This window comes from Planococcus citri, chromosome 4 (genome assembly GCF_950023065.1).
Source record: "Planococcus citri chromosome 4, ihPlaCitr1.1, whole genome shotgun sequence".
In the NCBI taxonomy this organism is placed as follows: Eukaryota; Metazoa; Arthropoda; class Insecta; order Hemiptera; family Pseudococcidae; genus Planococcus; species Planococcus citri.
In genome coordinates, this window is record NC_088680.1 from 34,835,739 (window position 1) to 34,853,351 (window position 17,613).

At 33.5% G+C, this 17,613-nt stretch overlaps 1 protein-coding gene across 7 annotated transcripts in view; it reads left to right on the forward strand.

Moving 5' to 3' along the window:
• Window positions 1-16,913, forward strand: part of Hr3 (Hormone receptor 3) — a 140,307-nt gene extending 123,394 nt beyond the window's left edge. For 6 of the 7 annotated variants that reach the window (XM_065360969.1, XM_065360964.1, XM_065360963.1 and 3 more), the window contains 8 exons: window positions 3,982-4,153; window positions 7,029-7,216; window positions 7,527-7,883; window positions 11,317-11,456; window positions 12,443-12,575; window positions 12,671-12,889; window positions 12,971-13,121; window positions 14,277-16,913. In XM_065360969.1, coding sequence (XP_065217041.1) covers window positions 3,982-4,153; window positions 7,029-7,216; window positions 7,527-7,883; window positions 11,317-11,456; window positions 12,443-12,575; window positions 12,671-12,889; window positions 12,971-13,121; window positions 14,277-14,382 — 1,466 coding nt within the window. In that variant the 3' untranslated portion in view covers window positions 14,383-16,913. The remainder of the gene's footprint in view (window positions 1-3,981; window positions 4,154-7,028; window positions 7,217-7,526; window positions 7,884-11,316; window positions 11,457-12,442; window positions 12,576-12,670; window positions 12,890-12,970; window positions 13,122-14,276) is intronic. The other variant, XM_065360970.1, reaches the window with a different exon arrangement.
• Window positions 16,914-17,613: the final 700 nt, after the last annotated feature.

The following is a 17,613-nucleotide window of genomic DNA, read 5'->3' on the forward strand; positions in this document are numbered from 1 at the left end:
GCACCGAGCTTCACCGCAGCTCAGTCAGTCTCACGAAACCGAAACCGATAGATTTTCAGCACGATTTCCGCGTCAACCGGAAACTAGACTTTATTGCGATCGGTAAAAGAAATTAAAAGATTAAATGTCCAATATACTCGTTCATAGGCGTGTGTTTTTTCAAACCACATATACGTGATCTTCTCCCATCGTCAATAGCTGGATACTTATTGCGGTACTCGTGTGTGCTGTTTGTTTTGTACACTAAATCAACTCGGTACAGGTATATACCTTTCGATGCTGCTGCTGGTTTACGATCTTTTACTCGTATTAACTACGTGTATGTTCCAAGAATGGCTAAAGGAGGAAGAAGAAAAAAGAAAACACAACTTTAAACGATAGGTTGCTCGTATAGTGATGATACGTAGGTCTAGGTACATTCTGCTCATTCCATAAATCCTTTCTTCGCCTTTCTCTTTCTTCCATTTCGTCGAGTTCCTACTCTCATCGTGGAAAAAAGAAATTACACCACGTTTTTCGTTACGAGAAGGAAAATCCAATAATATGTTTTTCAGTTTTTTGGTATTTCTAAGACGCTCGTAAGTTCATTATCTAGGTTTAGTCCCCTACTCCTACCGATTGTGAGATTATCGACAGTTCCTATTATTCAGTAGAGGAAGAAAATTTTCAATTTACTCAGTGGACTACTCGAAGGTATCCATCTATCCAATTCCGACAACTAAAATTTGAGTTTAGATTTTCAACGATTTTTTTTTTTTTTTTTGATTGAGGGTGTTTATAATTTTGCAAGAGCAAGATTATCACACCCGTGAAGAGAGGGGTTTAGATTGATGTTTTTCAGTAGGGTTATGAATTTTTGGATTTCGAAAGGGTTATCTGGGATGGTCATTGCGTTTGGGACTTTGGGTCTAGGTACATATTTTGTAGTGATAGATTTTTGAAAATTCTTCAACTATTTACATCAACTCCTCCAAATCGAATTTCACCATTTCTAGCCATTCTGGAGCTTCCAGCACAATTTTCGATTTTTTCAGAATTTTAAAATTTCTTATTCAAAATGCGTGGAAATCAATCTAGATAGTTGAAAATCGAGTAGTGTCTTATTTTTGACCTGTTGAAAGAGTTTATTGACACTTGATCAGATTTCCAGGCTGACACCTCAAGGGCGTTTTTGGCCAGAAAAAGAAAAAAATTCAAAAAATCAAAATTCTTTTATTTGTAAGAAAATAATTTAAATTTGCACGAATGGTTGCATCTTGTCTAAAACGAACCTCGCAAATCAAAATTTCACTATTTTGAGAAATTCTTTTCTTACTAATACGCTGGTCAAAAAACGTACTCGAGGTCTCTGCCTAGAAATCAGCCCAAATGTGGATAAATCCGTTAAGTAGGACAAGAATAAGCTACAACTTAATTTTCAACTGATTAAATTGATTTTCAAGCTTTCTTGGAAAAATTTTTAAATTCTGGAGAAATCTAAAATTGAGCTGAATGATCCAGAATGGCTAGAAAAGGTGAAATTCGGATTTGCGGGGGGGGGGGGGGGGTGCTGGTTTTAGATGAGATACAACTATTTGTGCAAATTTCCAAGATTTACCTACAAACAGAAAACTTTTGTACCGTTGAATTTGAATATTTTCGTCAAATAAACGCATTTGAGGTGTCTGCCAGAAAATCGGCTCAAATGTGGATAAACCTTTGAAACTGGTTAAGAATATAAGCAACAACTCGATTTTTAGCTGCCCAAATCGATTTCCACGCTTTCTGGTGCAATCGAAAATCGCGCTGGAGGCTTCAAAATGGACAGAAATGGTGAAATTCGGTTTGGAGGAGTTGATATTAGTTCTAGAAACAATTTCTATCATTTTTACTCAATAGGTATAATTTTTTATAAAAAGTATAAAATATCATGAAAAATTTTTTAAATTTTATAATTTGCCAAAAATTGAAAATAAAGGGCAGCAGAAATTTTTATCAAGACGATTTCAGACCATGCTCTTTCAAAAAATTGTGGTCCCGATCAAATCGAAGGCGAACATCCAAAAGTTCTCTTGATAGCCTGCATCAACCAAAAAAGCACGAAAAAGTATCCAAAAAATCACTAAAAAAAAGACAAAACGTGAGGAAAACATATCACCAAAAAAAAAAACGGAACATTACAAATTGAAACGTTCTGGTGTTGAATTTTTAAAAAAGTAGAGTTACCTATTTTGAAACTTTTTGACAAAAAAGCTAAACTTTCTTGAAATTTTAAAATTCTGAATCTGAGAAAAAAAATGAATAAAAACAAAATTACGGAAAAAATAAGACTGTTTGAACTTTGTAAACAAAAAAATGAGAATTTTTAGCAATTACAATTTTTGGCAAAAAACAGGACTTTTCGGCAATTATTGACAAAAAAGCGAAGATTTTGGATAATTTTTGAAAAAAGTGAAAATGTACAGCAATTTTATTAAAATACGAGAATTTTTCCAAAAAAAGCAAAAATTTGGTAATTTTAACAAAACTAGCAATTTTTGGGAATTAAAATTTCTTTTTTTTGAAATTTTTTTCAAGCAACTTGGTAAAACTTTTTTTTTGCATGTTATAGAAAAAAAATAATTTTTGGGCAATTTTAGGAAAAAACGAGATTTTTGGACAATTTTTGAAAAAAAGTGGGATTATTTGGAAACGTTCTAAAACGTCTGTAAACAGAATTTTTAGTCTTAATTCATTTTTGAATTTTTGGCGAATTTTTCGAAAATTTCAAGAATTTAAAAAACTTGCCTTACGGTAATTATCAATTTTTTTCAAAAAAAAAACAAAACGTAAATTTTTCCCTAATTTTTGAAAATGCGAGAATTTTTGACAAATTTTGGCAAAAAGAAACACAGGCAATTCTAGCAAAACGCAGGACATTTTGGTAATTTGGATTTTACTTACATTTTTTTTTCAAGAACTATAAAAAAAATGAAAAATTTTCAAAATACATAGTAAAAAAAAAGAACATGTAGTCACCAAAACATAGAAAAAGTAATTAAATTGAATAATTCTCGAGTTTTCTTACCTCTAAAATTATTAAAATTAATTTTTTTTTCAAACCGATACTCGAAAACCAGCTGCAGCAAAAAACAACAGCCATTTCTAAATTTAATTTCGCGAAAGACAGAAACGAGCGAAGGATCCGTCGAAAAACACTCAACGTATCAATTTTTCATCCCCCTTTTAAAAACTCAAAACAAAACAGGTCGGAAACCTCCCCTTTTTAGTTTCCACCTCATTAAAAATTCCTTTTACAAAAACGTTTCAATCTGAGCATTTTTACCCACCCTTGTTTAATTCCTCTTTCAAATTTCCAATCACGTCGTTCGATTGATATCATTAATTTTTTTAATAAAAAATCAGCGCGACAAATTATCGACGAAGATCTCCAACTTGAAAAAAAAACAGTGCCGGTATCTTACGTAAAAGTATAAATGTAGGTACGTAAATGCCTATCTATCGCGTAAACTGGCAAAAATACATCAGCCAATCGATATAGGCTCGACGTTCGTGGGAATAGTAATACAAAATTTAATACGTCACAAAATAACGAGAGAGACGAGCAATACTATAGCAAAAAACAACAATAATAATAAAACTGCCACACCGGTAGTAGCAAAAGGTCAACGAATTATTACGTAGGCGTGGTATATGCCGATTGATTCTTCGATTCATTTAAATTATACACGGACGTGTCATTATAATATCGTTCAATACAAACGATATTGCGATTCGGTACCATCGAACTTCATACATTTTTCCCCTTTAATTCTATAAATACCGAAGAAGTTGTCTGACTTACGATATTCTACGTAAGCATACCTAATGAGTTATCGACGATACAGCATCTGTTATCTGCTCCTTCTGCCATCGTGTTCTTCGAGTTACCTGTAGAAAAATTCAACGATGACAATTAGCAAACGTCATTAATAATGGTAATTTTTTCTTATATTTTTACAGCTGTAAAATTTGGACGCATGTCGAAAAAACAGCGAGAAAAAGTAGAAGACGAAGTACGATATCACAAAGCACAGATGCGAGTTCAAACTGAAATCTCAACGCCGGACAGTTCGGTATTCGATCAGTCGCAGACGCCTTCGTCTTCGGATCAGTTTCCACCATATCCAACCGGGTAAGAATTCGTATACAAAAATCATTCATCTTATTTCAAACACATCTCAAGACTCTCTGGCCAATATTCTCCAAGTTTTTGATTTCATACAATATTACGACAACCAGCGCTACTGTACCTACAGTTGAAAACACTCGACGAGAAATCGTTAAACGCGACGACGAAATTCAAAAGAACTCGGAAAAAGTCGACGACGAACTTCGTAATTTTCTGGCTTTACACGTTATTAAATCAAAATGAAAAATTTTTCAACGAGCTTTGTTAACGGAAGCCTACACGGAACGAGAATAAAAAAGGATAATTTCGGCGTACATTCGCACGTTTCACGACTTATATACGAGAGCTACGTAGCGTCTTTTTCTCGCACACTTCACCTGTCTTGAATGGGGAATTGAAGATAAGGCGGGTACAGGAAATTGGAATTTTTTCTACGTCGCTTTTACTTGTATAATACAACTCAATCGGGTACTGTGGTTATCGTAAAAATCGTGTTATTAAAAACGTCCAGTCGTCCAGTATAGCTTCAGATACGTGAAATTCTTCCCAGCTCAGCTGCTTCGATGATTATATGGTTGAATGAAATCGAGAAGGAATCAGCTGAAGCTGTAGAATGGTATAAAATTAATTACAGAAGAACTTGGTCATTCTGGATATTTTTTCAAAATTCATAAAATCATAAAGCATTTCAAAACATTGGAAATTCGCGCTCGTTTTTGAACCCCAATTAACGTAATTGAATTAACTATACGATAAAACAATAAATTTTCACCCTCACCCCTTTGTAAAAATTAAATTAAAAAATAATCATGAAAATTGCCCAAAAAATTGTCAACCTTTATACGAGATTGCATCTTATTCACAGAACCCCTCAACTAGCAATATCATCGTCGAAAATTCGATAAAAAAACACTTCCACCCAAGGAACATTTTTTTAAACGAAAAAAAAAACACTATTTATCGACTTGGCCCACAGGGAGGTCGATTTTAACGCCAGAAATAAGCGGAAATATGCAATTTCAAGAATACACCGCGCCCTGCACCACTCTAATGCTTGGTATGCTTTATAGTATACGGATCTGAGAAACATCCGTTTTCATTTTACCTCCTCCTCTCGGTACTCTGAACGTCGAAAGGTTCAAACGAAAGAGATGAGCAGGGTTGAGGGGAGGTTCGGCATAGTATGGTGTTTTTCTTCCTGAATGTTTTCTCTTGGTTTTCTTTTTTTTTCCGCATCCTTTTCTTGGTTCACGGTGTGCTTACATAACATGGTACACACGACCGTTATAAATTTCTATTAAATATGTTTTTCTTTTTCAAAGCACCGAGCTTATTGCTATTTACGCTCGGTTTACTCTTCGACATTATCATTTTATAACCTCCTCGGGTACAATTTTAATGCCGCCTTCGAAGCTGCGATAAACTGTCGGAAAAACTCGAATCGATGCGTAGACAGGCGTGCTCGAAACTACCGAAATCTACAAAACTGGCAGCAGATGTAGGAAATAAGTTTGATTACTACGTTTAGGCCTGCAAAAGAATCGTCAAAGGGCATTAAAATGACCAAAAATTCGTATACGAACAACGATCGCGAAACTATTCAGCTCTGGGAATTTTTTGCTAAATAAACGGTAGCTTATTTTCTGGCCTAAGATTTGTATCTTTTAATACGTAGATTGAGATAAATGGAATACTAACGCGTAGATTTATCGAATTACATTCGTAGCAGCGATAATTATCTCGACAATAGGAGCTCAAACTGTAAAACTGCGCGGAAAACTGTCGTTGAGATTCTTTTACTATATCTAGAAAATACGAAACTTTCCAGCTAGGTTTTTAAAATATCGTCGTCCTAAGCTTATAAATTCGTTTGCAAAGTTTACTCGGCCAGTTTACCACTAACACGTGTACGGGACTATGTTGCGAAATAACGCTGAATGCGCGCGTTTTTTCACTAAGGCAGCAACTCGGAACGTGCGGAATTTTCGAATTGTATAAAATAATAAATTTCGTATTTGGTCCCATAGTTTTCCCTACTCACGTCGTCGTTTAGTATTTTTTAATTTAGAAAATATCGTAACTCGTAAGTGTTTTCTTCGACGACAGAAAAAAAAACGACTACGTCTCGATTAGCAATTCAAATATCAACGAATCAGTTGTAGGTACCTACCCGAAGACGCCCGAATCGTTTTTAACGAGTTTTCCCTAACGAAAGACGAAAGACTTTGGCTTGTAGCCATTGAACCCGGAACACAAGTATTACAATGTATGTAGTACACGTTGTAAAATTTTTGGCGAAATTACGTATACCTACGCGCTTGTGTACTTAGTAACGCTGTTTGCCCGGCTACCGACTCCTCCATACTCGAAATACATCAGGTGTTTGGGTCGTTATTGGCATTGATATTGCCCCGACGAGCTTACGCGGTTAGAAAAATATACATTTTGCCAATTTTTTTCTTCGCGAATGAGCTCGATGCACTATGTAAACCATGTGCATAAACTGAGAAGTACGAAAGATGCCCGTGTCAAGTATCGAAAATGACGAATGAAAAATTCCAACTTCTGAAATGACAGAATAACTCTCGGACGGGGAGATAAAAATTGAAGTACGCGAGCTTACGATAAATACGAGAAAAATATCAATTTTAAATAATGAAAACCTTTCAAAATTCGAATTGTTTTGCCGATAACCGGTTCCGCTTACTTTGGATTGATGTTACGAAATTCTGTTTCTTTCCTCGATGATCTTCGTAAAAACACATTTCACGTTTTCATCTGTGAAAATAATACTAAAATTAACGACAAATAATAATAAATCGACAATATTGACGAATTCAAAATTTCTATCATCTAAATGAAACTTTTTGTTTTACAGATTTGGCTACGGAAACGACGTCCGACCGTATCCCAGTGGTACTTATAGTTATTCTAGGCAATTACCGACACCTTCCGTTCCTTACGAAACGTCCGATTACGTCGACAGTACCACTGCCTACGATCCGAGACCAAACAGCATGGATCAATTAAGCGCCGAAAACCCGTTAATGGGAAACGTCACAACCGGTAAGTGAAAATTAACCAACTATTACCTACCTATAACACTCACGCTTTTTAATTTCAAAAACAATATTCATTCGACAAATTACTTACCTACCTCTTACAATACCTCTTATATTGATATTTTGTTATAAATTCAAGCATTATTCTTCATTCGTTTACGTTTTCTAAATCGCGCCAAACCTCGTTGCACTAACGTACTAAGTACTATCGACAAAAGCTTAAATTAATTCGCTATATAATCATTATAATATTGTACAAAATTATCCACCTACCGCGCCTTCTTTATCGATTATATACTATATGTACTGAAAAGGTGGTAGTGAAGGTGGCGGCGAAAGCGACGATCTACTGAACGGAGACTGTTCGCCGAAAGAACCAGACATCAAAGACGAACTGCCATCTTCGCATATCGAACAAAAACCTGCAACAGAAGAATACATTCAGGAAAATTTACTAACTGATCCGATACAATTATCTGTACAAGACCAAGATGAGATACTAGAAGAAGCTCAGCTAGATGTCGACATACAACAAAAACTTTTAGCTGAAATTCCGTTCAAAATGGAGGATAAAGAGGATACGGTCGAAATGAAAGATGCCGAAATGTCTAATATCTGTATTCCATACGCCGATAGTACGACTTCACAACCCGAAAATATACCATATCTTAGTAAGCAGCGTACCTATAATACCTACATAATTTCGTAAATCGTACATACTTTCGTACTATCTATGTACCTGCGCTTCTTATTAGGCCTACTATTATTCGTATCTTATATACAGAGTTATATTTCTGCGTGATCTTTCGTTCGTATAGAATGCTTCTTTTATTTGTGGCTGTTTTTGTTACTTTATTGTTGTTGTTATTATGTTGATTGATGATGATGATGATGAAAAGAAAACAATTGTAGGTACCTAATATGCTGATGCGCGATTGAGATTGTAGTTGACACTTGGCAGTATACACCGTTGAAGCTTGTGAATAAAATCAACGGGTGATTGTTATTTTAATTAGGTACTTACTCGTAGAGATAGGAATTGCGACAAATGTCGAACAAGTTATGTTATACCAAAAGTACGATGCAGTTGAGTAATTATTCGTAAAACGATGAAAAATTCATCGATGGATTAATAACGCAAATTGTCCTCAACTTTGGTTCATATAGCCAAGGCCTAAACCTAAGCCTCGCTTCACTGGGCATGTTCAATTTTTTTTCAGTTAAAATTTTGAAAAACCCATCAATCATCATTCAAATTTTAAAATTTTTGAGCAAAAAATGAACTCATCAGAAAAAAAAACATTGTTCTTTTAGGCCTGCATCTCGAAGAACAAATTTCCAAAGTTTTTTCCCTCGTTTCAAATCTCGTCATTTTATTCGGCAAAACTGATATTTTTTTCTCATATCAGTCGACCAATTTTGGTCAACCCCCCCCCCCCCCTTCCCTCCAAGATATCCTCTACAAGTTGCTTCCATGAGTGAAAATTTCAGCCGAAGGCGTCCAGGACGTTTTGTTAATTTCTGATCAAATAGCGAGATTTGAGCAACTTTTCGAAAAACGTGAAACTTTTCGACTTTTGGCAGAAAGCAATGAGACGTTGACAATTCTATATAGCAAAATGCACGGCTTTCAGCAATTTATGGCAAAAATTGGAATGTATTTACAATTTCTAAAAAAGTGAAATTTTTGGTGAAAAGCCAAGACTTTGGCAATTTTTAAAAAAACCAAACTTTTCGGAAAAAAATAAAAATTTCTAGCAATTTTTGAAAAAAATGAAAGATCTTGACAATTTTATAGCAAAAGGCATGCAGGGCTTTTAGGCAACTTCTGGCAAAAAAAACAAGACTTTAGAGCAAAAAATTAAAGCATCATTGGAAATTTTTGGTAAAAAACAGAATATCTCAAGCAATTTTAGGCAAAAAGCAAGACTTCAAAAATTTTAGCAAAGGGCAGGTCTTCTCGATATTTTTGTCGAAGAATGACACAGTTTCGCAATTTTTTGGTGAATAAGTGAAAAAAGAGATATGACAACTTCAGAGAAAGACAAGAATTTTTTTTGAAATTTCTAGAAAAAAAGCGAGACTTTCAAGCATTTTTTAAAAAATGGCTTTTTGGAATTTTTTGCAAAAAAAAAAACAAAAATTTTAAGCAGTGTTTGCCAAAAAAAAAAAAACGAAACTCTTTGCAATTTTTAGCGGGAAGCAATCCTTTGTCAATTTTAGCAGAAGGTAAGGCAATGTTTTGGCAAAAAGCGAAACTTTGAATTTCTGGCAGAAAAACGTGACTATAAAGCAATGTTTACCAAAAAAATGTGACAATTTTCAGCAGCTTATGGAATGGAACGGAACGAGATATTATCAAAATTTTTTATTCTCAAAAAGTTAGGCCAAGATTAGGAAAGATTAAATTTTTAAATTCTTTCAAAAAAAGTAACTTCAGTAACCAAATCTAGCTTCCTATCATAATACCGCAAAAACTCATTTTTTTGTTTGTTCAGTATCAAATAGGTACCTGATACCTACGTGATTGAACGTACTGGAGAATAGTTCATTCTACATCATTTTCATTCCATAAATTAAGTTCATAAATCATCGGATTACGTTAATATTCCCTTTCAATTCATCCAAAACTGTATCTATTTCATACCTAAATACTGATAAGATGGTGATTGAAACTTGAATGCGCATACCAGTGACGACTGATGAAGATTGGATTTTAAAAACACAAGTTCAAAAGTAGCCTGGATAAATTGAGATTAAATTTCGCACATTGTTGGAGACGCTTGTTCAAAAGTTTCGAACGAAGCTAATACGCAGCTAGCAGTCTTTTGATACAGCAGAGATACCTACCTGAATTAACGAATTGTTCGACAACAATGAAGTCACAGAACATAAAATATTGTCAAGAATTTACTTATAAGTACCAAGCATTGTTTTCGAATAGAAGAAGAACACCGAAGCTTGGAACTTGTGCTGAGATTTGCCAGTCTCATGGAAGTTGACGAATGCTTCGATATAAAGCCTCGATTGATCGAAATTGAAATCATAGGCGTGCATCGCAACATCATTCAGATCACTGAATATGGAAAATCACATCGACAATGATCATCATACTCTTTGGAAATATTTCAGCATGAAAAAGCAGATCGCACAGATACATTTTGAAACCATTTTACAATATGAATTGTCAACTTCAAACGTTCTATAGGTGTAAATTTCATCTACTGATGTAGTTTGACGCAAACGTAGATATTCAAAGTGATTTGTGCCCACAAGTACACCAGTAGTTGCAGTTAAGCCTACTTACAAGGGAACCTCATCACTCCAATTTGGCTGAAATTCGCCTCTCTGAAAATTCACGCCACCCACACGTCAGAAATAAATTTTCAGCTGCTGGAAGTTGATTTTTCGAATTTTTCAAAATGGCTGAAATAGCCCATTTACAGACAAGATTTTTCAAAAAGTAGTAAACCACGAGATAAAACCCTAAAATTTTGTTTGGATACAAAAGTCGACCTCCAGAATCGATTGTGGCTATATTCGAGACGATCTGTAGTCTCCAACAAGAATTAGTTTTTTCTCCAGCACTTTGGTAGCTGAGAATTTGGTTCTAAGGTGATATGTAGTGACATGAACTTTCAGTGAGCCAAATTTCAGCCTAATCGGAGTAGAAGAGTTGACGAGGTTACCTCGTTAAAATGAGAAATATTGCGAAATGATAAAATTCCATTAAGTACCTTGGAAGATATGTAAATTCATCCCGCTTTATGCTTTAAGTAGTCTGTTTGATTTGATTTGATTCATACAGCATCGATAACGTAAGAAAATCAACATTATTTCGGGACGTTTTGTTCGATATAATTCAGTAGATATTAAACAGAGCTTATCAAGTTGTGTTGATGGCTGAACATCGTAGATTACCTATCTTCATTTCGCTTGAGCTTTTGTATGTAGATTTATGGTTAGATATCTTTGATTTCTTATCCTTGAAATTCCAATACCTACCTATTTTAAGCTTAACTCGATTTTACACTATTACTTTACTAATTTACAAACCTGTTATCCAGTCGATGATATCCTAATCTGTATCGTTTCAATTTCCAGATCCAGTGCAAATCTCAGAGCTTCTAAGTAAAACAATAGCCGACGCTCACGCCCGAACTTGCGTCTATTCGTTGGATCACATCGATCGTATGTCCAAGAAGCCGAGAGACCTACAGAAATTGCTCAACTTTAAATCTATGGTCTGTACAGTGCTTTTTAGTAAAATTATTCTAATTATAAGTAATTGTGTATAATACTGTCGGCCTTGAAGCATTTCTAATTTGCAGAACAGGGAATACACACAATTTCATTCGAGATGAGGCAACACGCTGAGGATTTAATTTCTCCTCCTAGGAACCAAATTATTGATTTCCTCGTTTCGTACACTTTACATTTTTAAAACTCGCCTACCGTATGACCGCGTGCTCTGCTTACACTTTTTTTTTTTTAGTAAAATTGATTTAACAGTATCGCCTGTACCATTTTTGTAACTCTGGGCTTATTTTGAGAACCACTGCTCCGAAAGAAAATCTCTATTGTTCTGAACATACGTATATTACTCACCTAAGGTACAAATCGCAGCAGACGGTAGTGCGACTGAAGTACATTTCTTTCTTTTCTTCTTCATTATTCTTCGATACAAGTAGACAAACACCTGAAACACGTGAAATAAAGTAATCTATTTTAAACACGATCGATCCCTTCTTCACCTTATACTTATGCACCTATTCCTTCTCCTGATTTATCCCAATCCCCCATTATGCTTCCGTATGGTTGTGGTTCAACACAGAGAAAGAGATTTTTATCATCAAAATAAATCGTAACGAGTATTATAGTATTTTTCTATAATATTTATAGGTATTACATTCTGTGTACTTGTATATGTATTGTTGTGATGTGAATTGTGAAATGCTCTTAGTTCACTGTTGTTATTTGTTACAGGTTGGTTTCGGGTGGTGCTGTTAAATCATTAATTTAAAAATATTAAAACCACCTTATTTGAACTTTATTCTAAAAATGAAAAAAAAAAAATTAATAAAATATTTTGACACGAGGAACACGTGTTTAAGACGAGAGAATGGAGAAAAATAACGCGATAAGCGACGTTTTAATTTACCTATTTAAATCTAGTTTAAGTAAAACATGCGTAACACATTCATGTCAGCAAGTTTTTTGGTGTTTTCAGAGTCGCGAAGATCAATGGCTAGAATGCGCTCAAAAATTAACTTCAGTAATACAACAAATTATAGAATTTGCCAAAATGGTCCCAGGTTTTATGAAATTATCGCAAGATGATCAAATAGTTTTATTAAAATCAGGTAAATTATCACACCTAATTTGTATCTGTTCACCTCTTGCAAGTGTTGAAATATTGAAAGACTCATTGTTGATTGTTACCTGTTTGACTTTGTAGGTAGTTTCGAATTAGCAGTGCTTCGGATGTCGCGGTATCTCATGCATAATAATGTACTATACGAGAACTCCTGGCTACCGGAGGAAGCATTTTACACGAATGATCATCTAGAAAAAAAATTAATATCATCAGCTTTCGAAGTATCCAGAGGCATAGCCGAGCTTAAACTAACCGAAGTAGAATTAGCTCTTTATTCGGCAGTTGTACTTTTATCTCCAGGTAATTATGGTGGTTTTATGAGCATCTGCGTCCAGCGACTCGTAGAAGTGCATTCATTGATAACTTGCTGTTTTGTTGTAGATCGTCCAGGTCTGAAAGGACTATCAGAAATAGGAAGATTAAATCAGGCAGTTTTAAGAGCTCTGAGGATGGAATTGGAGCGTAGTAAGATGCCTATTAAAGGTGATGTCACCGTTTATGACGCATTACTCGCCCAAATACCAGCCTTAAGGTGAGTTTACATTGAGCTTTGAGCTAACGTAATATGTACTTGAATCAAATTGTGAAAAACTGAGCCATTCCCAAAGGCTTCTAGATTTATGAGCACAAATACATTAGGTAAAGTGCCTAAATAGGTACCGAACAAAACTAAATCAAAATAGCATGGAAAAATATATTATCAGTCAAAATTTCAGAGGTTAAAATGAATTTTTCGATTTTTGAAATTGACCTAGACAGCTGAAATTTGATATGAACCTTATTTTCAAGGCTCGTACACATTTTTTTTCACACAAAACAACTTACAGCAGGACTTTTTACAATTTGAGTAAGAGAAAGGGTATCTTGGCGATTTTTGGCAAAAAAAAACAACTCTCTAGGACAATTATCAGAAACGAGTTTGGAATTTTTGACCAAAAAAAAACATAATTTTGAAGTAATTTTTGTTAAAAAATTAGACATTTAGCTATTTTTGGCAGAAAAGCAGAACTTCACGGAAATTTTACTAAAAAGTGGGAATTTTTGACCATGAATATGGGCATGCAAAATTTTAATAATTTTTGGTAAAAAGAAAAAATTTTTGTTCAAAAAAACTGACAATGTTAGCAAAAAACAAGACTGTTTGGAAATTTTTGTCAAAAACGTGAACTATTTTGCAACTTTTTAATGAGAAGCGAGAATTTTTAGTAATTTTTTTTGACAAAAAAGCCAAATTTTAGGATATTTAATTTTTTGAGGAAAAAGTGAGATTTCAGCGAGTTGAAAATGGGGCATATACCAACTTTCAGCTTCCTAGATCAGTTTAGTAAAATTTTGTTCTTTATTTTTCAAAAGGCCATTTTTTTGGATACTTCCGGATGGACATTTCCGGATTTTTGCAATTGTGAATTTAAAATGTCTATTTTTGGGCCAAAAATTTCAATTTTTAAAATGAAATTTCGCCCTCAAATTTGATTTATTTTTTGAAAATATGCACCGTGTTCAGAAGATGTGGAATGCTCTCCAATTTCAATTAATATAATTTTGAAGCTACATATCTGAAAAAAAAAAGATTTTAAAGTGGCCACATCTGTGCACGTTATCTACCTGTGCAAATATTAATATTAAAACATATTCGTATCTACCTTATCCACATTCTTACCTAATTTGAAAATTCTTCATTTTACAGAGAACTGAGTAATTTACATATGGAAGCATTGACGAAATTCAAAAGAACGGCTCCTCATCTAGATTTCCCAGCATTACATAAAGAGTTATTTTCGGTAGACAGTTAAAACTACGTCAGTTAATCACATAGTGTAATTTTTCACCGCTCCTCCAATCTGTCCTCTGTTCTCTCAACGTAGTCAAAATAATTACTATACCTATACAACAGAAAAAAGCAAACAATAAAAATGGACACGCGCATAAAATGTGTACGAATTTGTCGTTTAATCGTTTTTAATGGTAATTAAGGTCTTTAACGAAATTAATATGTAATAATTCGTCAGTTATAAGCCAAAAAAATCATTAGTAAAATTTGTAATTAATTGTTGCCTTTTCTAGAGTTAAGCTAATTGTGTTAATTTGTTTTATTGTTGGTATTGTGAATGCAGTTTGACTGAGCTATTTTTGGGCCAAAGGTGTATATATTGTTGGGTCGTGTATATTTTTTTCTTTATTATTTTATAAAGCAATAAATTACCTAAGGACCAGTTTCTTTCTTTTCCTTTTTTTTTTTGCAATACCGGTGTAGAAAAAAATATACACTCGGTGTTTTTTTTTCTTTAAATATAACAGTGCAAATATACTCGAAAAAGAAACCCAGGGCTGAGTAGAAGTCAAAAAGAGGGTCGACTTAATGAGGTGCTATTTTTTTTCGATGTGTTGTCGACAACAATGCGTAAATTGCATTCAAACAGGGTGAAATCTTGTAACGTAATTTAATTACGATAAGGCCCAAAAGTATGACACCCAGTTTGACTGAATTTATGTAAATTTCCTGTATATTTTGTTAACTGTTATAATTTTTCATTTTATGAGATCTTAATTTTTTTTTCTTTTTTCTTTCTTTCTTTTTTTTTTTTTGTTAATTATACATTTGACATGAGTTTCTGTCTAAATTATTATTATTTCTTTTTTTTATTTGTTGTTTAAAATTATAAGATTATTATATATGTCGTTATTATATTTAAAGAAATAAAAAACAAACGCAGAGGTAAGAATGTTTATTATAATGAGTTTGTTATTGTTAAAATTTGATATTTATAATGCTGCATTTATTATTTTGATCTGTGATGAGTTTTTTTTTTCCTTCAAAACATAATCTTAATCAAATTTTAAATGTATTTGCATCACTATTCGGTGCCTGGTAATTTTTTTTTTGTAACTGTGTTTTTTTTTTTTGGTCATTTGTAATAAAACCTCGACTTTGATGATGGCGTAGTTTTGGGTCGTGATTGTATATCTAGATGAAATATTCGCCAGCTCTCTTGAAATTTTTGTAAAACATGATGATCGAATACGTAATATAAAAGTTCACTCGAGAAAGAGATGAAACTGTACCAAAACTAAACCACGTTGTAATCGAGGAACTCCAAAGAGAAGAAAAAAAATCACCAACTATGCCTGATCTCTTAAAAATGCGCGTTATTAGATTACCTATTATTAAGGTTATATATTGTACTATAAATAGGAATATAGAATATTCAAAGTGGACATAATTGGTGAATTATTAGCGCACTGTTGTCTTCTGTCCCTCTGCTCTGTCTGCCCCATTCACCCTTCATCATCGTATAATATCTTTACAAAATAGCTCCCAGTACTTCAATAGTTTTCATATTGCGATTTTCTTGTCATTCGAACATTTATTACCTCTAGGCTGTGCTAGTTTATTACTTCTTTAAATACTACTTGTATAGTTATATTGTTATAATTAATTTCACTGCCTTTCAGTTTTGTTTTTTTTTCCTCCGTCCAATAGCTACGAGTATCTATTATTTACGCTTCGTAAATGATTCTGAAGCGTCTCCCAAAGCTAGCTCAGTTCTTTGGCTTCTCTGTCGTCGAATTCGAATCTCACCCTATAATATTTATCATCTCTTCTGTAGGTACCTAACTGTACGAGTCGATTTTCAATTTTTCATCACTTCTTTTCATTTTCACCAATCCAATTTGAAAAAATTCCCTTAAGGCAAAATACAAACAAGTGCGCTAATAATATGCCAGTATAGGGAAATAATATAGCTTTTAATGTTGAAAGTTTTGGGAGAGCGCTATAATAATGGGAAATTTCACGTAACTGATAAAAAATGCGACTGATTTTGAGAAAATTTATTAAACTTTTTTCGTTTTATTTTAATTGTATGTGCAATTTTTGTAAAGAAATTTAATATTTTTGTAAGCGGTACTTTTTATACCTTGATAACAGTTTTTTATTTCTTTATATATTTAAAAGTGTACGTGTTTTAAAAGAAAAGCAGACAGATGAAAATATTATCGAACCGTTTTACTCTATACGTTTTAATGTTAATCCGAATCAACGAAATGCACTCGAATATATTGTTAATTAAGATGCATATAAAACCGAGCACTAAAAATTCATCGTAATACATTCTCTATTTATTGCTTAGAAATTTTGGAATAGGAAAAGTTGAACTAATAATCGGAGCTATCAGACAGCTTGAATCGCGCTTTTGAAGTTGTTTACTTACAAATTTTCATTTGTACAGGCGTTATATTTTGTTAACAATTTAATTTTTGCCAAAAAATAATTTTTTAATTTTGACGTGTAGCGTTATACATGAATAAATTTATTCAAAGTTTAGTTGGGTTCGTTTTCATTTCTCTTCGTAGTTAGTTTATGTTTAAGTACTGTAGAATTTGCGATGTGTTCAATGGACATCGAGGTCACTCAGGATATCAAGTTGAGATTGAAATGCATTGGGTACTTGAACGTATAAGGTATACTGACGAATTGCAAGGATTGCACACTTCACTTAATTAAGTACATAAATTAAGAGTAACTTACCCAAAATTGAAGATACATCTCGATGCATTAAATTTGTTGAGATTATACATTGTTATGAATGGCTCGATCGAGTGGTTCCTGCGTATCTCAGCTTTCTGAGCTTTCGAAAAACAGTAAAAACACTGATGAACGATCGACTGAATAAAATTACAAGCTTATGTAACCGAATGTTAATTACTTGATAAGTTGATACTTACTCAGTTAAAAAAGTATACGGATCATAAATTATTCACATTTTCAGGCCTTTTTATAATTTCTTCATCAGCTTTCACATTTTACTTTTTTCTCAATGAACTCTCCACACGCTTCTCATGAATTGATCATTGATCATTGATCAACAAACCACACAAAATACACTTCATTTTTGTACAAAGGAAGGAGGAAGGAAGACACACGCACACTTGCACACAGAACAAAGGACCAAAATTCCAAAACACGAACAACCAATCGTGATGCATTTTCAAAAAGTCAACAACTGATTGGGATCAGTGCTGCC